Below are 16570 nucleotides of genomic sequence, written 5' to 3' on the forward strand. Positions count from 1 at the left end.
TACCCCGGCGCATTTTTGCTAAGGTCGTCTTAAGGTCGTGCAACTCAAAATGGGCATCAAGTGTTTCATTAGGCCTGCCAGAGTAGATGTACACAGGCCCAGGCGGGTCCTCCGTACGACAGAGATATCTGTCGCACAGTGTGTCCGCAAGTTGCGCCGTCGTACCTTGATACCCTTGCAGAGCCCGCCGGAGCTGCTTTTGCGTCTCCCCTCTCGTTTGGGAGGGGTGCATTGATGCTTCTGTAGCGGCGTTCTGTCATAATAGTAGATATTCATCGTTTTCTTTTCGGCAGCTGATGTTGATGGACAACGCTCCAATGATGTAACCCACAATAACATGTAAGAATTCAGAGACAAAATGCCGCTGGTGCTCGCGTGAGTGATACTACGGCACGTGTGTTTCGCGAATTGTTTAAACTAATCTTTAAAACCTACACCGCGACACTGCACGAGTGGAAATATCGAACGACGGGCGATAATTCTGTGACGCTTTTGTGGTGCGTAATCATTATCATCAGCTATACGTCCACTGACTGCAGGGAATAGGAGGGTTGGTTATTACCTAGGAGGAAAATGCAAACGCTACAGCGCTAAGTATATACTGAAAACTAGAGTGTGTGATCAAGCACACCATTGAGTGCACAGACTTAAATTTACGCCACCTGACGCCATGGTGAGGCCCATGGAAGATATCTCAGAATGACGCCTAACTCTTTGTCTTTATGACAATAAAGTTTTACCGCCCCCATGGTATAGTGACATGTGATATAAAATGCAAAGAGTGATGATTATGATAACGTTTAGGCGCTTCCACGTGTGTGATGACGCCTCGTCACGTTTCCAAAAGCTGGCTTATATAACTGCTTTAATTCTTCGTCATTCACGTTTATGCCCTCAATCTGCTTATATTTAACAGCGCTACCTATATATTGATGACCATTCGCCTCGATAGCGCACGGTCGAGGTTAGTGCGACCTGCAGTCAGGCTGGCGGTGCGGGCAGATGCCAGGACAAGGCGCGTCGTTCTCTCCAGATTATGATCTGTGTGCGAAGTAAATTTCTGGCACCGTGATCCTCGGTTAGGAGGTATTGAGTTATAGGATCCATCGGTGACCATCTCCGCCACGCGCTCAGCAGATGCGCCACCTGCGGGTCTAGCCACCATACATGTGGGGAACATCTCTCTTCAGACACTTCAACCATTCCTCCAAGGCCCGGTTCAGGTGTCCACTGAGAGTACTGCGCCTTTCCTTTCTCAAAAACCAATTTTTATTTTTATATTCAGACAGTCACCAGCTTCGGACGTCGGCAGAAGCAGCTATGGAAGATTGTTGGTCGTGTGGGAACGGTTATCGTCCGCCGCATATCTCGGAAGGAGAAATGCAAGACGCCTGTGTATACTGTGCGATGCCAATCAACGCCGCCTAAAAAGCTCGCCACCATAAAATTTTCCGGCCCACATCCAAAATTTGCTTAGCACATCCTTCAGACCATTATGAGGATAAATCTTGAAAATGCAGCCCTTATTAAGACCCCTTACCGGTCAGCGAGCATGTGAAGCTAGCGCTGCTGTATTTTGTTCATTTCTTTATTTCACCTTTATGCAGAAATGCCGCAGACGCACCATTGCCGCAGAGTTTTGCAGATTATTCTATTCATTTCATCTCTGTGCAGCAGTGTGACAGAGGCACATCATTCCGTCCCCAAAATTTGACTTGCTGCCCCTCCGACCTTCACGTTTGCAGGTGGCGATAAGCGGATTAGACATGCGCGCTTTCTATCGCCATGCTCAGGGAAGGCGCCAGGATCTTCATTGCGGGTTGTGTCGAAGCAACATGAGCATGCCTAAGCCGCTTACCGCCACTAGCAAAGGTCAAATTGGGAAGAGGTGTGGGACGTAGCATGACGTCTGGCCTGTGGGCCAATGACCCGTCGTGCAAATCTGCAGCTTCTGAACGAACCAGCGCAAAAAACACAACGGACAAGAAAAAGGCGGAACACGAAGGACAGGAGCGCTGAACTTACAACTTTATTTCGGAAGTACAGATGCAACCCTCTGCGAAGAACTATAGCTGTTTTGAAAGAAAAGCGCCTACTGTTACTGGCTGCTGACAAGGAGGGCGGTTTCTGTGTTCTACCTAGACAGGTCTACCATTGTAAAGCCTCTGAAGCAATCCAAGCCTCTTTCGATCGACATCGCGCAACCTCAATTTCCAAAGCAAAGAAAGAAGTGAATAAACTATGCAAAAGCTTAAATTTGCTAAAGCTTACAAATGCTATAAACGGCAGCAAAAACTTTCCTTAAATATGTTCTTTACGGCCAAGACGCACAAGCCTGGCTGTCCCTTAAGAGTAATTGTTTCTGAAACTGACACTTGGCAAAAATGTGTTGGCAGCTTTCTGCAGCTTCATCTAAAAAAATTGACTCTTAATCCTTTCGTTGTTAAGCACGCAGGAAAAGTGGTTGAATTTTTAAAGGCCCAGCACAACAAACCACTTTTAAACTTCTCACCTTCACGAGTTATATTAGTTAAGATCTTTGGTTTGCTTGTGATGCTTGTCTCATCATGACCTTGTAGATTCCACTTGTTCTTGCTTTCCTTGTGTGGTACGCCCCCCTGACATGGCTGTATATATACGTTGCATCTGTACTTCCGAAATAAAGTTGTAAGTTCAGCGCTCCTGTCCTTCGTGTTCCGCCTTTTTCTTGTCCGTTGTGTTTTTTGCGCTGGTTCGTTCAGAAGCATGTCCTACCAACTAGCCCAACAACAAGTGTTGCTCAAATCCGCAGCAACATATGTATATATGGACATCAATGTACAAACCTGCTTAAACAATTTGCTCATGATGTGCAATGGAAAATCAGCAGTGTCTTCGCGCCAGAGTTCTCTGCTCACATGTTATCCGTTCAACTCCATTGTATAGGACCGCAGTGCCAGTGTGAGGGTAAGCAAGACCGTGCTCAGCAAGCTTTCGCGGAGCAAAAAATGCGCTTAATACTTTCGTCATAAGAGCAAATATGGTTGGTTGGTTTATGGGGTTTAACGTCCCGTAGTGGAGGGCTCCGGAAATTTCGACCACCTGGGGTTCTTTAACGTGCACTGACATCGCACAGTACACGGGCCTCTGGAATTTCTTCTCCAAAGGAATTCAACCGCCGCGGCCGGGATCGAACCCGCGTCTTTCGGGTCAGCAGCCGAGCACCATAACCACTGAGCCACCGCGGCGGTTTTAAGAGCAAAGACACTGATAACTGCGCTGCGTGCAAGTTAATGTTACGGCACTTCGAGGAACAGCAATAATATTCATACAGCAAGGACTGAACTTCACAGTGAATCCGCAGACGCACGTGGTGTTGCTGCGGGCATCATTTATACTCAGCTTGACGCTGAAGGAAGCCTCGAGGAGGGATCGACTACTTCGGCGTGAAGTAACTGAGTAAACGCATCAAAACCACGGCAAAAAAGTATGAAAGATGCGTAGGCCGGAAAATCCGTCAGAAACTTCAAGGAAGGCGGGAGGAAACACCGCGACGAATGTGCGTCACGCACACTGTGGCGGTGCAAGGCTCTGCATGCGAAAGGCGGGAAACGCAGCAAAACACCCGCAATTTTAAGTATGTGCACTTTTATCTACAGACGCAGCAGTCTTCTAAAGCACGTAATGTGGCGCAATGTGGCGTAATGTGGCGCACACAGGGACTCCGGATCAAGATCGACAATGGGAGAAGGGGGGGGGGGGGGGTCTCCCTCAACATTTCTTCAGAGGTGGCAACACCCCCCCGTGTCCAACTATGCTTGCACTCAGATTAGATTTCTAGCATTCAATTTTAGGACATTATTAATGTAAAGTACAGTGGGGCTGGGCTATGCTTTATAGCCAATCGTGAAGCATTTATTTTGAGTAACCTAAACCAATAATGTGTCAGTAGCCGTTGATTTACTGACCTCTGTTCATGAGCATGATTTGCAGAAGTGAAGGAGACTAAGCGCAAATTTTCTGAATGATCAAGTGTTTAGGGGAATCCCCCAAGGTGGAGAGATTTGTAATAAGGGAGTGATTACTCACTGGTACCCACCAATGAGTAATTACTCCCTTAATACAAAATTTCTGAGTGCAGACGATCAATCCTTTCGTGTACAGGGGCGATGGAAAAAAATGCGAACAGAGCGGAAACAAAGCGTTCCGCTGTTCGCATTTCTTTTCATCACGCTTTTACTTCGGTGGCACCAAAAAAACGCTAGAGGTCGTCCGAGATGCATTTTAGAAAGACTCTAACATCTTTTTGTTACCACCCAGGGAAAAGCGCACTGAAAAGAAATTCGAACAGCGTAGCGCGTAGGCGCCGCGTTGTTCGCGTTTAAGTTATTTAGTCTTAATTACTTTCTTACTCTTTACGTTAAGTCGCTTTGGGACGTTAAACCCCATAAACCAACCATAAACCAATCTTTACGTTAAGTTCGTTGCTTTTGGATTCTCTCTTTTGGACATCTGTTTTATTTTTATTATTATTATTTCCACCTGTCCTAGCTGCCACACCGGGATGAGTCACTATGTGGTGTTGAGCACTATGCCCCAAGGCACGTGAGGGTCTTTTACGCCTTTTGCGTGCACCACGAACCCAGGGAACAAAGGCGCAGGGTGCAGCCTACCGCATTTGCCTCGTTTCTTTCCTCCACCCCTCATCACGCCTTTGGCCGAACATGCACATGCCTGTAGTAAAGATGCCAAACGCATCACTTATCGGTAAAGTTAGGGGTGACTCCATCGACAAGGAACAACGTTACCCCAGGCTCGTAGACGGGTATTCCCCTTCTTATTAGTTACAGCGCTGAAATTTGCTTCCCGGAGAACTAGACCGGACAACAGCACTCATATTCCCGGATCCGAATTCGTATGCTTGTCTGACGCGAGTCCTTCCTTCAGTCAAAGCAAGCATTTATCACGTCAAGAAAACGTGTCCTGACCAAGGCACCACGTGCCAAGGACAATGAACTTATTGGAAACTCCGCTCGAATGGAATGTGTGTTTACGTGTGTGCGCTCCGGCGGTGTGTGGCCCGAAGTACGGCCACTGGACACCCTTCTGGACTGCGATTCATCACGCGTCATGCGCGTAGGTGCCTTTTTGTAAAGCTTTCTTTTCTTCTTTTTTTTTCCTTGGGGTGGTGGGTTAACTCGGGCACATCGTAGCAGCCTTTTTCCCACCCCTGTATATACTCGTCTGGAAACAATCATGTAGCACTCTGAAGAAGTCTGGTCCCCAGTCGAAAAGTGAGTAATTAGTTTTTAACCGTGTGTCAGTCTACTTTATGCACGCACGCACGCACGCACGCACGCACGCACGCGCGCGCGCGCACACACACACACACACACACACACACACACACACACACACACACACACACACACACACACACACACACACACACACACACACACACACACACACACACACACACACACACACACACACACACACACACACACACACACACACACACACACACACACACACACACACACACACACACACACACACACACACACACACACACACACACACACACACACACACACACACACACACACACACACACACACACACACACACACACACACACACACACACACACACACACACACACACACACACACACACACACACACACACACACACACACACACACACACACACACACACACACACACACACACACACACACACACACACACACACACACACACACACACACACACACACACACACACACACACACACACACACACACACACACACACACACACACACACACACACACACACACACACACACACACACACACACACACACACACACACACACACACACACACACACACACACACACACACACACACACACACACACACACACACACACACACACACACACACACACACACACACACACACACACACACACACACACACACACACACACACACACACACACACACACACACACACACACACACACACACACACACACACACACACACACACACACACACACACACACACACACACACACACACACACACACACACACACACACACACACACACACACACACACACACACACACACACACACACACACACACACACACACACACACACACACACACACACACACACACACACACACACACACACACACACACACACACACACACACACACACACACACACACACACACACACACACACACACACACACACACACACACACACACACACACACACACACACACACACACACACACACACACACACACACACACACACACACACACACACACACACACACACACACACACACACACACACACACACACACACACACACACACACACACACACACACACACACACACACACACACACACACACACACACACACACACACACACACACACACACACACACACACACACACACACATTGCGCCGCTACCTTGACGTCTTTTAAGCGGCCGCACAGCCGGCTAAATCCTACCTTCGTTTTTACGCAAAACGTTTGGAGAACTGCAATCGCGGAGCGCAAGCGGACATGTCATGTTTTTTTTTTGTTTTTCGCGGACATCTGCAGCAAGCGGAAAAAAACACGTAATTGACAGAAAGTCAGACACTTTTCAATCAGACGTTTTGCAGTCCCTTCTACGACTTTTTAATTAGAATTTTTGCCCAACTTTGTCGCTTCAGAAGTTGGTCAATTAATATTTACTAATTACGCAATTAAGCAAATTCAAAATATTGCGACTTGCTCCTACAATAGCCAGCCACATGCATTTGGTCGCGTCGTCCTATAGGCTGCATCGGCATATTTTTATACCCTGGCTAACGTTAGCTGGGGCACCCTGGTGACCCTGCATATCCTCGCGGACTCTACTTACATCATAGAGTTTCTTACTACTACCTAGAGGGAAAGCTGGCGGCGCTGCACTTCAGCCAACATGGACGCTCAAAGCATCATGGGGCGGTGAGCTACTTGTTGCGGAACAGTCGTAGTTTTTCGGGAACACACAGTGGCAGTACTAAGGCGTTTCATTCCGAAAACGTAGTTCGTGTGTGCGCAGACGACTTTCGCGCGAACGCAGTGTGCAAAAGCCATAGTAGTGAAGACGCGACGACACACGACGCCAATAAAAGGTTTTACTCTTCCGAAATGCCATTAAAAAACCTCTTAAAGTATCTAAACAACAACATTTTTTTTGAAAACATATTTACTTTTGAAAGTGCGCCTGTTAATTACGAAATATTAGTTTTTTTAGTGTTCATCACTTGGCCAATAGGAAAGCTAGTCATCTCTTATTTTGGGCAAACTTTGCACTTAAATGCTTTTCTGCTCGTTTGTTGCAATCATTAGACAAGATATTGAATGTTAGGACGTTTGTAGCTATCAAACAGCTTTATTTTTTTATTATTTTTTGGCCAAAAGTTGCAGTTCCGCAACAAGTAGCTCACCGCCCCATGATGCTTTGAGCGCCCATGGTGGCTGAGGTGGTCACGTGGGGTCTCCATGCAAACTCCCATAGACGGCTTGCCAGCTTTCCCTCTAGGTAATAGTAAGAAACTCTATGACTTACATACCACCAAATCACCACTCATTAAAGAAACAGCCTTATTTCACCCTCCCATGGCAAATACACGCCCCGGGTGTTCCATATTTATCTGTCCAGGTTGAAAAAAACTCTCCAACGCAAACTACATATACTGGCCTATTTGGGCTCAATCACTGACCGCAGGGTAAGTTATCATAGTCTGGGTTTTTCAATGAATGATTTAACATCGGAACTTGTCTGCGAAAAACTGCAGCCGACTGCACTCCGGACAATATCCATCGATGTTAAATTGTTTACAGAAAAAACGCAGACTATCATAAGCTACTTAATTTAAATTTTGGTCGGTGGTTCAGCCCAAATTGGCCACTATAATAGTTTGCGCAGCATGTAATTACGGAACACGAGGGTGTGTGTGTGTGTGTGTGTGTTATTGCAGGCCACGTATTTTGCTACCACTTGTCGACCTTGAAATACGTCAATCAACAGCCATTTATACATGCGCATTAGAGCAGCTGCTCATTAATGCACACGTATCAGAAAATGCATTCACCGTGCTTTCGAGGCTACACCAATCATAAAAGCGGAAAGAGTTAACCCATGACTGATAATCATTAAAAAATGAACCAACACTAACTATTACCTATTAGCGTGACAAGTGCGCTTAGCCAGAGAGACCGTTATCCGAGTCGGAAAGCACTTGTGCTGCCACCTGTCGGACATCCCAAGCGTTGATGTTCGTGCGGTCGCGCTCTGCGGTGCGTGTCGCGTCGCGTGTGCTCTGCGGGGAAGCGGCGGCAAAGTTCAACGAAATGGGCACGAACCGTCTGTTGACGGCTGTACTGTTGTTTACGTTCATTTTGACTGAGATCGCGGCCGATTCATACGTCTCTGAACCATCGCTAGGCGTTTCTTTTGAATTTAAACTACATGTGGACGCTGGTAAAGAGGAGTGTTTTTATCAGAATGTCGAGCCCGGATCGTCGGTCTACGTGGCCTACCAGGTAAGCTCTGATATTGCTGTGCTTGGACGCTGATAGCGCAGCAACAGCTGAGAAACGGTGTTGCTTAGAAGCAAAGTTCTCTATGTCTGAAAAAAAAGCTGCTTTATTAGTCGCATATCTTGCTTTTACGGCCACAGGAGGACTGCCAATAAAAACAACAGTTCGTCGCTTACGTTCGCCTACAGCCTAGGTGAGACCGGGCGGAAACCGGATTTGTCTCAAGCTTGTACTGCGTGAGGTTGTTCAGATTCGTTTGGGCAGGCACGTGGCTTAGTTCTATGTGAACCTGTTGCGTCGATCTAGCGCAATATGTACTGAAGTTTTAAAGCCTGTAGCGTTCACATATGTCAGCAGTTACAACTGAGGTGCCGACTGAAGTGGTCTGCGTCAGATTGGCGTACGGTCCAGCGGGCACGGTCCAAATGATGTAGGGGCCGCACTGCTCGCCTAGATCCTCCACGAAAAGGCGTTGATACCGCAGTCACAGTTCTTAGTCTTCTTTGTGTCCCTGCTTGTGCCATTTTGTTTGATGTACAAAACTTGATCTAAAATAGGTGCGTCTTGCGAAGCGATTTTTATTTAGTCAGTGAAACTGACAAGAGAGAAGAAAAAGAAAATAAATGAAGCGTAAGAAGGAACAGCGTGGTAAACAAATCAGCTGCGTAGAAAAATAAATTGCCGGCAGGGACAGAAGAAAACGCTGTCTCGTCTTTTTGCCCTTAATAAATTTGACAGCACTAAAAAATGTAGCTCGCGAGTACGTTGCCGAGGTTGGCGTGCGATTGCCGCGATGTCTTTGCTATATTCGACTTAACAGCGTAAAAAAAATGAAGTACAGGAAAGACTGAGTGGCACTCAGCTGTTAAAAACACTGTTTGGATGCACAGTTACAGCCATTTTACTCCTAGACCTCTCAGTGCTGCAGATTGCTCTCTGCAGCACCTTGGGACCAACCAGCACATGCATGTATCTTCAGGCAGATAGTCACATGATCAAGTGATCAAGTGAAGCTGCTTCTGTATTATTCACATTTCTTTTTGATCACCTTGGACATGTATACACTGAGTGCTGGTTTGAAGATAGCAAAAACCTGAATTGTGTGCTGTATGCTGGGACAGATTATGATTCATTTCACTGAGATAGTTATTGTTATATCGTCCAGGTCTTAAGAGGTGGTGACGGACAAGCTGGCTTTGCAGTAAGGCATCCCAATGGCAACCATGTCCTACCTTACCAGTGGAGGCCATCAGCAGAATATGAAGAAGCATCATCGACAGGAGGTATACCTGCTATTTGAGTCGTTCGTGGGGAGCAAAATTACGCAAATATTATGTATTTTTTCATGCTTTTGCTCGTTACAAGCAAGCTTGATTCATTTGCTTATTTCCAAGCATTGTTGCAACTAACATAATGAGACAGCTGGCAATTAATAAAATTAAGAATAACAGATGTTCACTCCATGCAAGTTTAGGTTACCAGATGGTTGTGCGGAAAGTTCACTGCAAATTTTTGTCAGTACAGCTGCACCAAAAATATAGCATACATGTACTTCAGTCGTCATCAAGCTTTGCTGAAAACTATAAGTGAATTTCTTTTTTAGTTGTTTCTGTTCAGCAGTAATTGGAAACCTTCAAAATAGGTCCTTAATGCACCACTGGTATGATTACTTAGCACTTTGAAAATAATAGGGAAGCTGTATAACAGCATTAGGTGGCTAAGTTTTAAAACATTTGTACAAAAACTGGAATGACCATGCTATCTGTAAAGGTCAATGGCAGGTGCTGCAGTTACTATTTCTGATTTCTTCAGATTGCCATTTATGTGTGCTAAAGCAAAACGAAAAAGCTTCCAAAAAATCTCACATTTCTCTTCTCTTGAATCGCAGAGAGCATTGCAATATTTGTTGTCCTTGCCTCACAACAATAACATGGAGTTACAGCCTGTGAACTTATTGTGCGGCATTTTGCTTTGCAGGATACTACGAGCTCTGCATTGACAACTCCATGTCCCACTTTGCAGCGAAGCTTATCAGCCTGTATTTCAATTCTTTTAAGAGGGACAAGTGGGAGTCCTACGTTCAAGAACTCGAGTCCTTAGGTGTCACTGTCTCCAACTTCACCGTAAGTTTACTTTCATGTAGTACCGTACTCACTGAAGTGCAATTTAAGCAAAACTTGAGTTGAACTCTCAGTTCTCTCACCATTAAAAAAAAAAAGAAAATGTCAGCATCTGCATAAGATGCCTTGAATTCTAATTCATTCCCATTTTTTAATTTCGTAGTAAGCTGAATAGGGTTAATCTGCACTTCTGTAAGTTTGGTGTATATGTATACCAAAAGCATCGCCTGTATAAAATGCACAAAACACGATGTAAATACCTCATGTAAAACTGTTTACTTGGAACTAATATGCTTCATTTTTTTCATTTTTTTTCATTTGGATGATTACTAAAAAAGGTTGGTGATGTTCAAGTTGGGATGCTGAAATTCGGAGTTATATGCCATAGTGTTTTTATTATATGTCTTTGTTATGAGGTGCTTATGCCTCACACTAAGTGGTGTTCATTTTTCATTGCCTGTACACTGCAGACCACATAGCTGCTGGCAGGCGCATCTTCCTCATGGTAATAGTAGCAGTAATAGTGGTTGTTCCTGTATTCAAGAAGGTGAAGCATTGTAAGTGTCTCACTGAAGAGTGGGCTCCTGAATTGTGCGAGCTGAAAGAGAGATCGCAGGATAGAGGTAAAAATGCTAGATAGAACTGATCATGCAAAGTTAAAAAAGCGGGAACTTGTCATCTGATGCCTCTCTTCAAGTGAATACGAAGTACTAGCGAATAAATAAACTCATTGGGGATAGAGGCGGAAAAAGGTGTGACTGTAGCACTAGAACAGTCCACGAAGGATGCAACGCCATTTGCCGGACATTGTAACGGGTGGCAAAGCATCGCAGCAGGAATGTACTGTGTACGTGTGTGCCTAAGGCCCTTGATCTAGTAGTTATGTGCTTCTATATAGAAAGTCTGTGGCACCTTTTCTCTTTTTTAAAGGATACGCTGCAGAAGGTCGATGGCCAAGTGGGCGAGATGCTGAAGTACCAAGACCAGAACAGGAGGCACCTCGCCCGCGACTGGTACATCGTGGATGGCAACAACCGCTACGTCCAATACTGGTCCCTAGCCCAGTGCATCGTCATTGTGGCCACCTCTGCATTACAGGTGTACTTCGTACGTAAGCTTTTTGAGGTGAAAAATGTCACACCTACATCCAAGCCACGGGCATAAGCTTCTTGCTACTGTCGAGCATCGTCGCATGTGCTTCGAATGCTTGGTACGGGGCCGACCTGCGCGCGTGTCCTTCCCAGGGGCCGTATTCTGGAACAATTATTTTCAGGGGGGGTCACTTTTAGTGCGGGCGTATTAGCAGAAGGAGCAGAACGGGGTGTACTGGAAGAAATTCCTAAGCAAGCACACTTCTTGTCAGTGCTAGTTTGATATCACATGATCATCAATTTTACTGACGCGGGTTGAAGTCCATGAAGCTCGTTTTGGAGCATTCGAACACTTTTTGCCTTAGGCCTGCGTGCTGGCCTTAGATCGTTCTTAGTTGGCCCTGTTAATAAGAATAACGCTGTTTTTACTGTTGCAGCCTGTCTGATGCACCCAAAGAAGCACTCTCATACCACTTTTGTGGCTAAACGCAGACTCGGTGTGCACAAGCGCACTGGTTAGGTTGCATTCAACAGAACACACCATTGGATATAGACTGACACACACTAGCGTTGCTCACTGCTGTGAGGCCTAGAGCCAGATGTGTCAATTGAAAACGAAGTGGAGAAAGTGGTTGTTTGGCAATATGGTCCAAGATGATTATAAAGTTATGCACATTCATTCTCATTGCTGGTGTTGTGTACAGATGAGAAATGCATTTTTCGAGGCGAGTAACACTGCTTCATCAGATAAATCTGGATTTGTATGCTTCTCATATTGTATATGCCAAAACCAAGGAGCCTGCACAGTGGCGACCGTGGAACATTTATTGGTTGCTGTTCCTGCTTAGCATGTTAAGAAAGAAAGTGGTCTGTGTGACTGTGCATCAGACTTTTGCAAACTATTTTTCTGCTTGTTTTAACTTTTCATACAGTAGCCTAAGGTGTGCATGTGTCAAGGAGCCTGAAGTTGTGTGGCTATGCTTGTGACTACGCCTTGCAGTGGGCGCAGTCAGGCTGATGATGATGATGGTGTGCTGAGCATTGCTGGACTATGTTTATGTTGCCCTATTGCCAGTTTACATACAAGTGGCGTTGGAAGTAAATGGAGCACAGCTCTGAGATTAATTACATTGATCCATGACTTTGTGTAACCTTAACGTCAGCATAGTTATTGTTTATTTTGATGCAACTAACATGCACTTGTAGACAAAAGTAAGCAAAGCATGCTTCTTCATTCAAGCATAATTTGCACTTGTCCTGGCAGAAATTAGGAGGCATAGGGTGCTCATAAATAACTGTGCTGGTGATATGAGCATGATATATGCAACAAACCTTAAGTCTTACAGCAATAGCTGTATGGGGCCTTTGAGGTAAGCGGCACCAGTGCTGCCATCTTGTGACCTAACCAAAAACTCTCATGCCCACCTGTTGGGCCAAAGAGAATGTTATCTAGGTGGCTGGAATGGGTGCTGGTGGTAAGGTGTGTGCACGAATATGTGTTGGCTGAGGTGGGCAGATCGTAGTACAACTGTTGTCGTAAAGTTCCCGCAGGGTTGCATGCCAGTTCAGCTAGAGTGCTGTAGCATGCATTGTTAAGTGTTCTCTATGGTCATACTGGTACGCTATGCCAGAAGTAGTAGCAAGAAGTGGCAATCATGGAAATGATAAGTAGTGCATAAAATGTGAAGAGCTGTGTTAAATTATTTCAGTGCAGCTTTCAGTTTTCATTGACTTTGTTGCAACATGCAGTGGTGTTAGCTTGTGTTGCTGTCTTATGGTAGCAAGAGATAAGGCTTTTAGGACTAAAGGCACAGAGGCAGCTGCAGAATAATGTTGTAAAAGGGGCCAAGATATGAAACTGAAAGTTCAGCAGCCACTCTCAGCCATTTTGGTGCTGACTTTGTAAAGAAAGCGTTGTCCTCCATTTCTTACGACATATTGAGGTGAGCTACAGTTTACTATAGGTGTGAAGTGAGCAGAAGTATAGCATCTTATTTTGGAAATACAAGGCATTCTTGAGAGTTTGTGTCAGTTTCACCGGTTCGACACATGTCTTTTCTACCTGCAGTAAATTTCTGCACTAATTTCACGCGGTGTTGAATGTGGACCGTTTCAGCTCACTCTGTGTCTGAAAAAAGTAGCACGTTTTAGCTATCATGTAAACACCTGTAGGTAGCTGAATGAGAAAACGTGTCATTTTTTTTTAAATAATGCTTTTTCTGCGTACATACTCACAACCAAGCTCATGTGTAGTAAAGCCTTAATTGCATTCTTGGCATTCCTGTTCGCTCATCCTTAGGTTACAGCTTTTTCGTGCATTTTATTTATATTTAACTTTCTATGACTGGTCTGAGGTTCCAGGAAGCTTGAAGCAGTGCAAGTGTGCTCTGTATTCAACCCCTTGGATACCCAGAAATTTATATTTCTGCACTGCCTGAGGAATATCTGTGATGTGGAATCTTGTGTAATATTTATCATGTAGCCAACAGCAGAAATGGCCTCGTTGTGTGGAAATTCAGATGCAGTGCTTAGTGCAGATGTGCACTGTGCCTTTGTCCTTTCGTCTGCAAATGTTTTTGTGCACTATTTGTTTTTCCTTTTTTGCCAACCCAGATAACAGGATGCTGTACATTGCAGGCGATTCCTAATGTGCTGTATTTTTATTTTTGTACTTTTGCCACACTATGTATGTGTTGTACATTTATTGCACAAGGGATTTTGCACAAGGGATTCAGCGGATTATCTGAACCAAGGGGGTCAGCTGCTGCTGCAGCCATTTTGTGTGTGTGTCGCGATACCTTCGTTGAAAGGGTGCTGTGACAAAGCCTGCCATGGTAAAAGGATGAGAGCATACCAGCACGAATGGTCTGTCTGTGAGAGCTGCAACAAAAATTTGAGGCTCAGCACGATTTTCATGCCCCAAAATGGTAAAGCTGGCCCGTTTTGGTCTGTATAGCAAAGTTGGCTTAGGTAGGATGAATGCTATCTTTGAAATGATGCACAGCCAGCTAAATCTTTAGCAATCTTTAGGTCGGCCTTCCCTGTTGAATGGTTTATCATCAGTGACCTCACGTGTATGCTATGCACACTCAAGGAACAGTGCCATGGTCTCGTAAATTTCTTTTAATCTGCTCAATGCTTTGAACAACTTAGCTGTTCATAAATAATAAACGAGCATCTGTAAAAACAATCGCACAGTTTTGTATAGAGGCCAATTATTTTTGTGATGTGGTGGGTGTTTCCTCACAAAATACAAAAAGCAAGCTTTGAAAATAATGGCCACTTTCATCCACATTGGGTGTGCTATACAATGCTTTTGAGCATAAGCACTTGGAAGCCTAATGTGCATTCTCTTGCAACCATGCCTATTGCACATGTACCAGGTCTTGTAACCTGAGTCATGGGATCAACTGAACTCGCACAAGCTCACCCTTTGCATGGTTGATTTGGTAAAAGCTGCATTCACAAAGTTAGCAGTTTTTGTTACATTTTTGCTTGAGAAATGCTCTACCACTCGACGGCACTTGGCTTCTGAATGAGTAGCGATATTACAACTTGCAATTCCAACTTTTTGTTTCCACAGTGCACATGTTCTTGAAAGTAACGTTTCACTTTCCTTTAAAAGGCAGTCATGCACAAAAGTTTATGGGAGGTTGGTGCGCAGGAAAAAATCCATTTCAGCGCAGTGATGCAAGCCAGTCGCCTGAAGTGCCCGAAGTATAAGACGTGCATGGCAGTACTACAGGAAATTTGTTCCCGCAGACTTGCACTTTATAAACTTTCGCTGCCAATTGTACATATCTAGCAGAAATTGCACCCAGCCTCGTTCTTACCTGCAGTGTGCTTTAGACTGTGCTTTTATGACAGCGTACCGGTAGCACGAGTGCAAATGCTGACAAACAGTGGTGTTCAAATCTGCAGTCTTGCACAGTGGCCACGTTACTTTGTACAACTTAACATTCCTATGGCACTAAATTGTGTGTATGCCAAAAGAGAAAGAAAAGGTGTGGTGATATGTACATCGATTGAGAGCGGCATTTGAATCTCAAATGCGTTGGTGTCCAGACACCTTATTGTTGCTCAGTTTTCCTTCTCTCCTGCTTTTGTTTCCACGTTCCGTGCGTCTTCCTAGAATTGCATCTTCCAGTGACGCGCAGAAAAGTTTTGCAGTTGATCTGTTTTCAGTATGTGTTGGTGTATGACAAGTTTTATTCGCACGGCAAGAACCACTCCTTGGACTTGAGATGCCTCGTACTTTGAGGATGCTGTTATGTGTGTGCATGTGTGTATGTGTGCGTGTGAAGATTTACGAAAACACCCGGTTTAACGGTTCGACGCGAGTATATGTATGGGTCTAGATAAATGGATGCTGTACAATGCTGCCTGTCACGTGTTGGTTTGCTGGCACAATGAGTTCGCTCTTATAGGTGGTTACTTCTGAGTCTCCGAGCTTGTATGGGTCAGCCCTCCTTCATGCAATGCATTCCAATGGGTTTAGCTGACATGATGGTTCCTATGTCAGGGTTGTGTAACTGTGTAAAGCACGCGACCAAACTGCAAATGCCAGCATGTTGTACATGACACAAGAAAGATATCCGACTTGTAACTGTGCAATAAATGTTATTTTTCATGTCTACTTGGTTCATGGTGTTGCCTCCTTTTTTGGAGGAGCACCGAAGTGAACTGCTGTCACAGCTATGAATTGCAGAATAAATAAGTTGTATGATACACAACTTGAATCTTATAAAACAATTAAGTA

General features: G+C 45.0%; 1 protein-coding gene across 1 annotated transcript; it reads left to right on the plus strand.

Annotated features, from left to right (window-relative positions):
• Nucleotides 1–8336: 8336 nt before the first annotated feature.
• loj (p24 family member logjam) lies at nt 8337–16450 on the plus strand. Its single transcript, XM_089574954.1, has 4 exons — nt 8337–8603; nt 9766–9883; nt 10578–10723; nt 11651–16450. The coding sequence occupies exons 1-4, from the start codon at nt 8412–8414 to the stop codon at nt 11882–11884; spliced, it is 690 nt and encodes a 229-aa protein (XP_089431080.1). The 5' UTR covers nt 8337–8411; the 3' UTR covers nt 11885–16450.
• The last annotated feature ends 120 nt before the right edge of the window (nt 16451–16570 follow it).

The sequence above is a fragment of the Amblyomma mixtum genome, chromosome 2 (assembly GCF_055824585.1).
Source record: "Amblyomma mixtum isolate Tamu chromosome 2, ASM5582458v1, whole genome shotgun sequence".
Lineage (NCBI taxonomy): Eukaryota > Metazoa > Arthropoda > Arachnida > Ixodida > Ixodidae > Amblyomma > Amblyomma mixtum.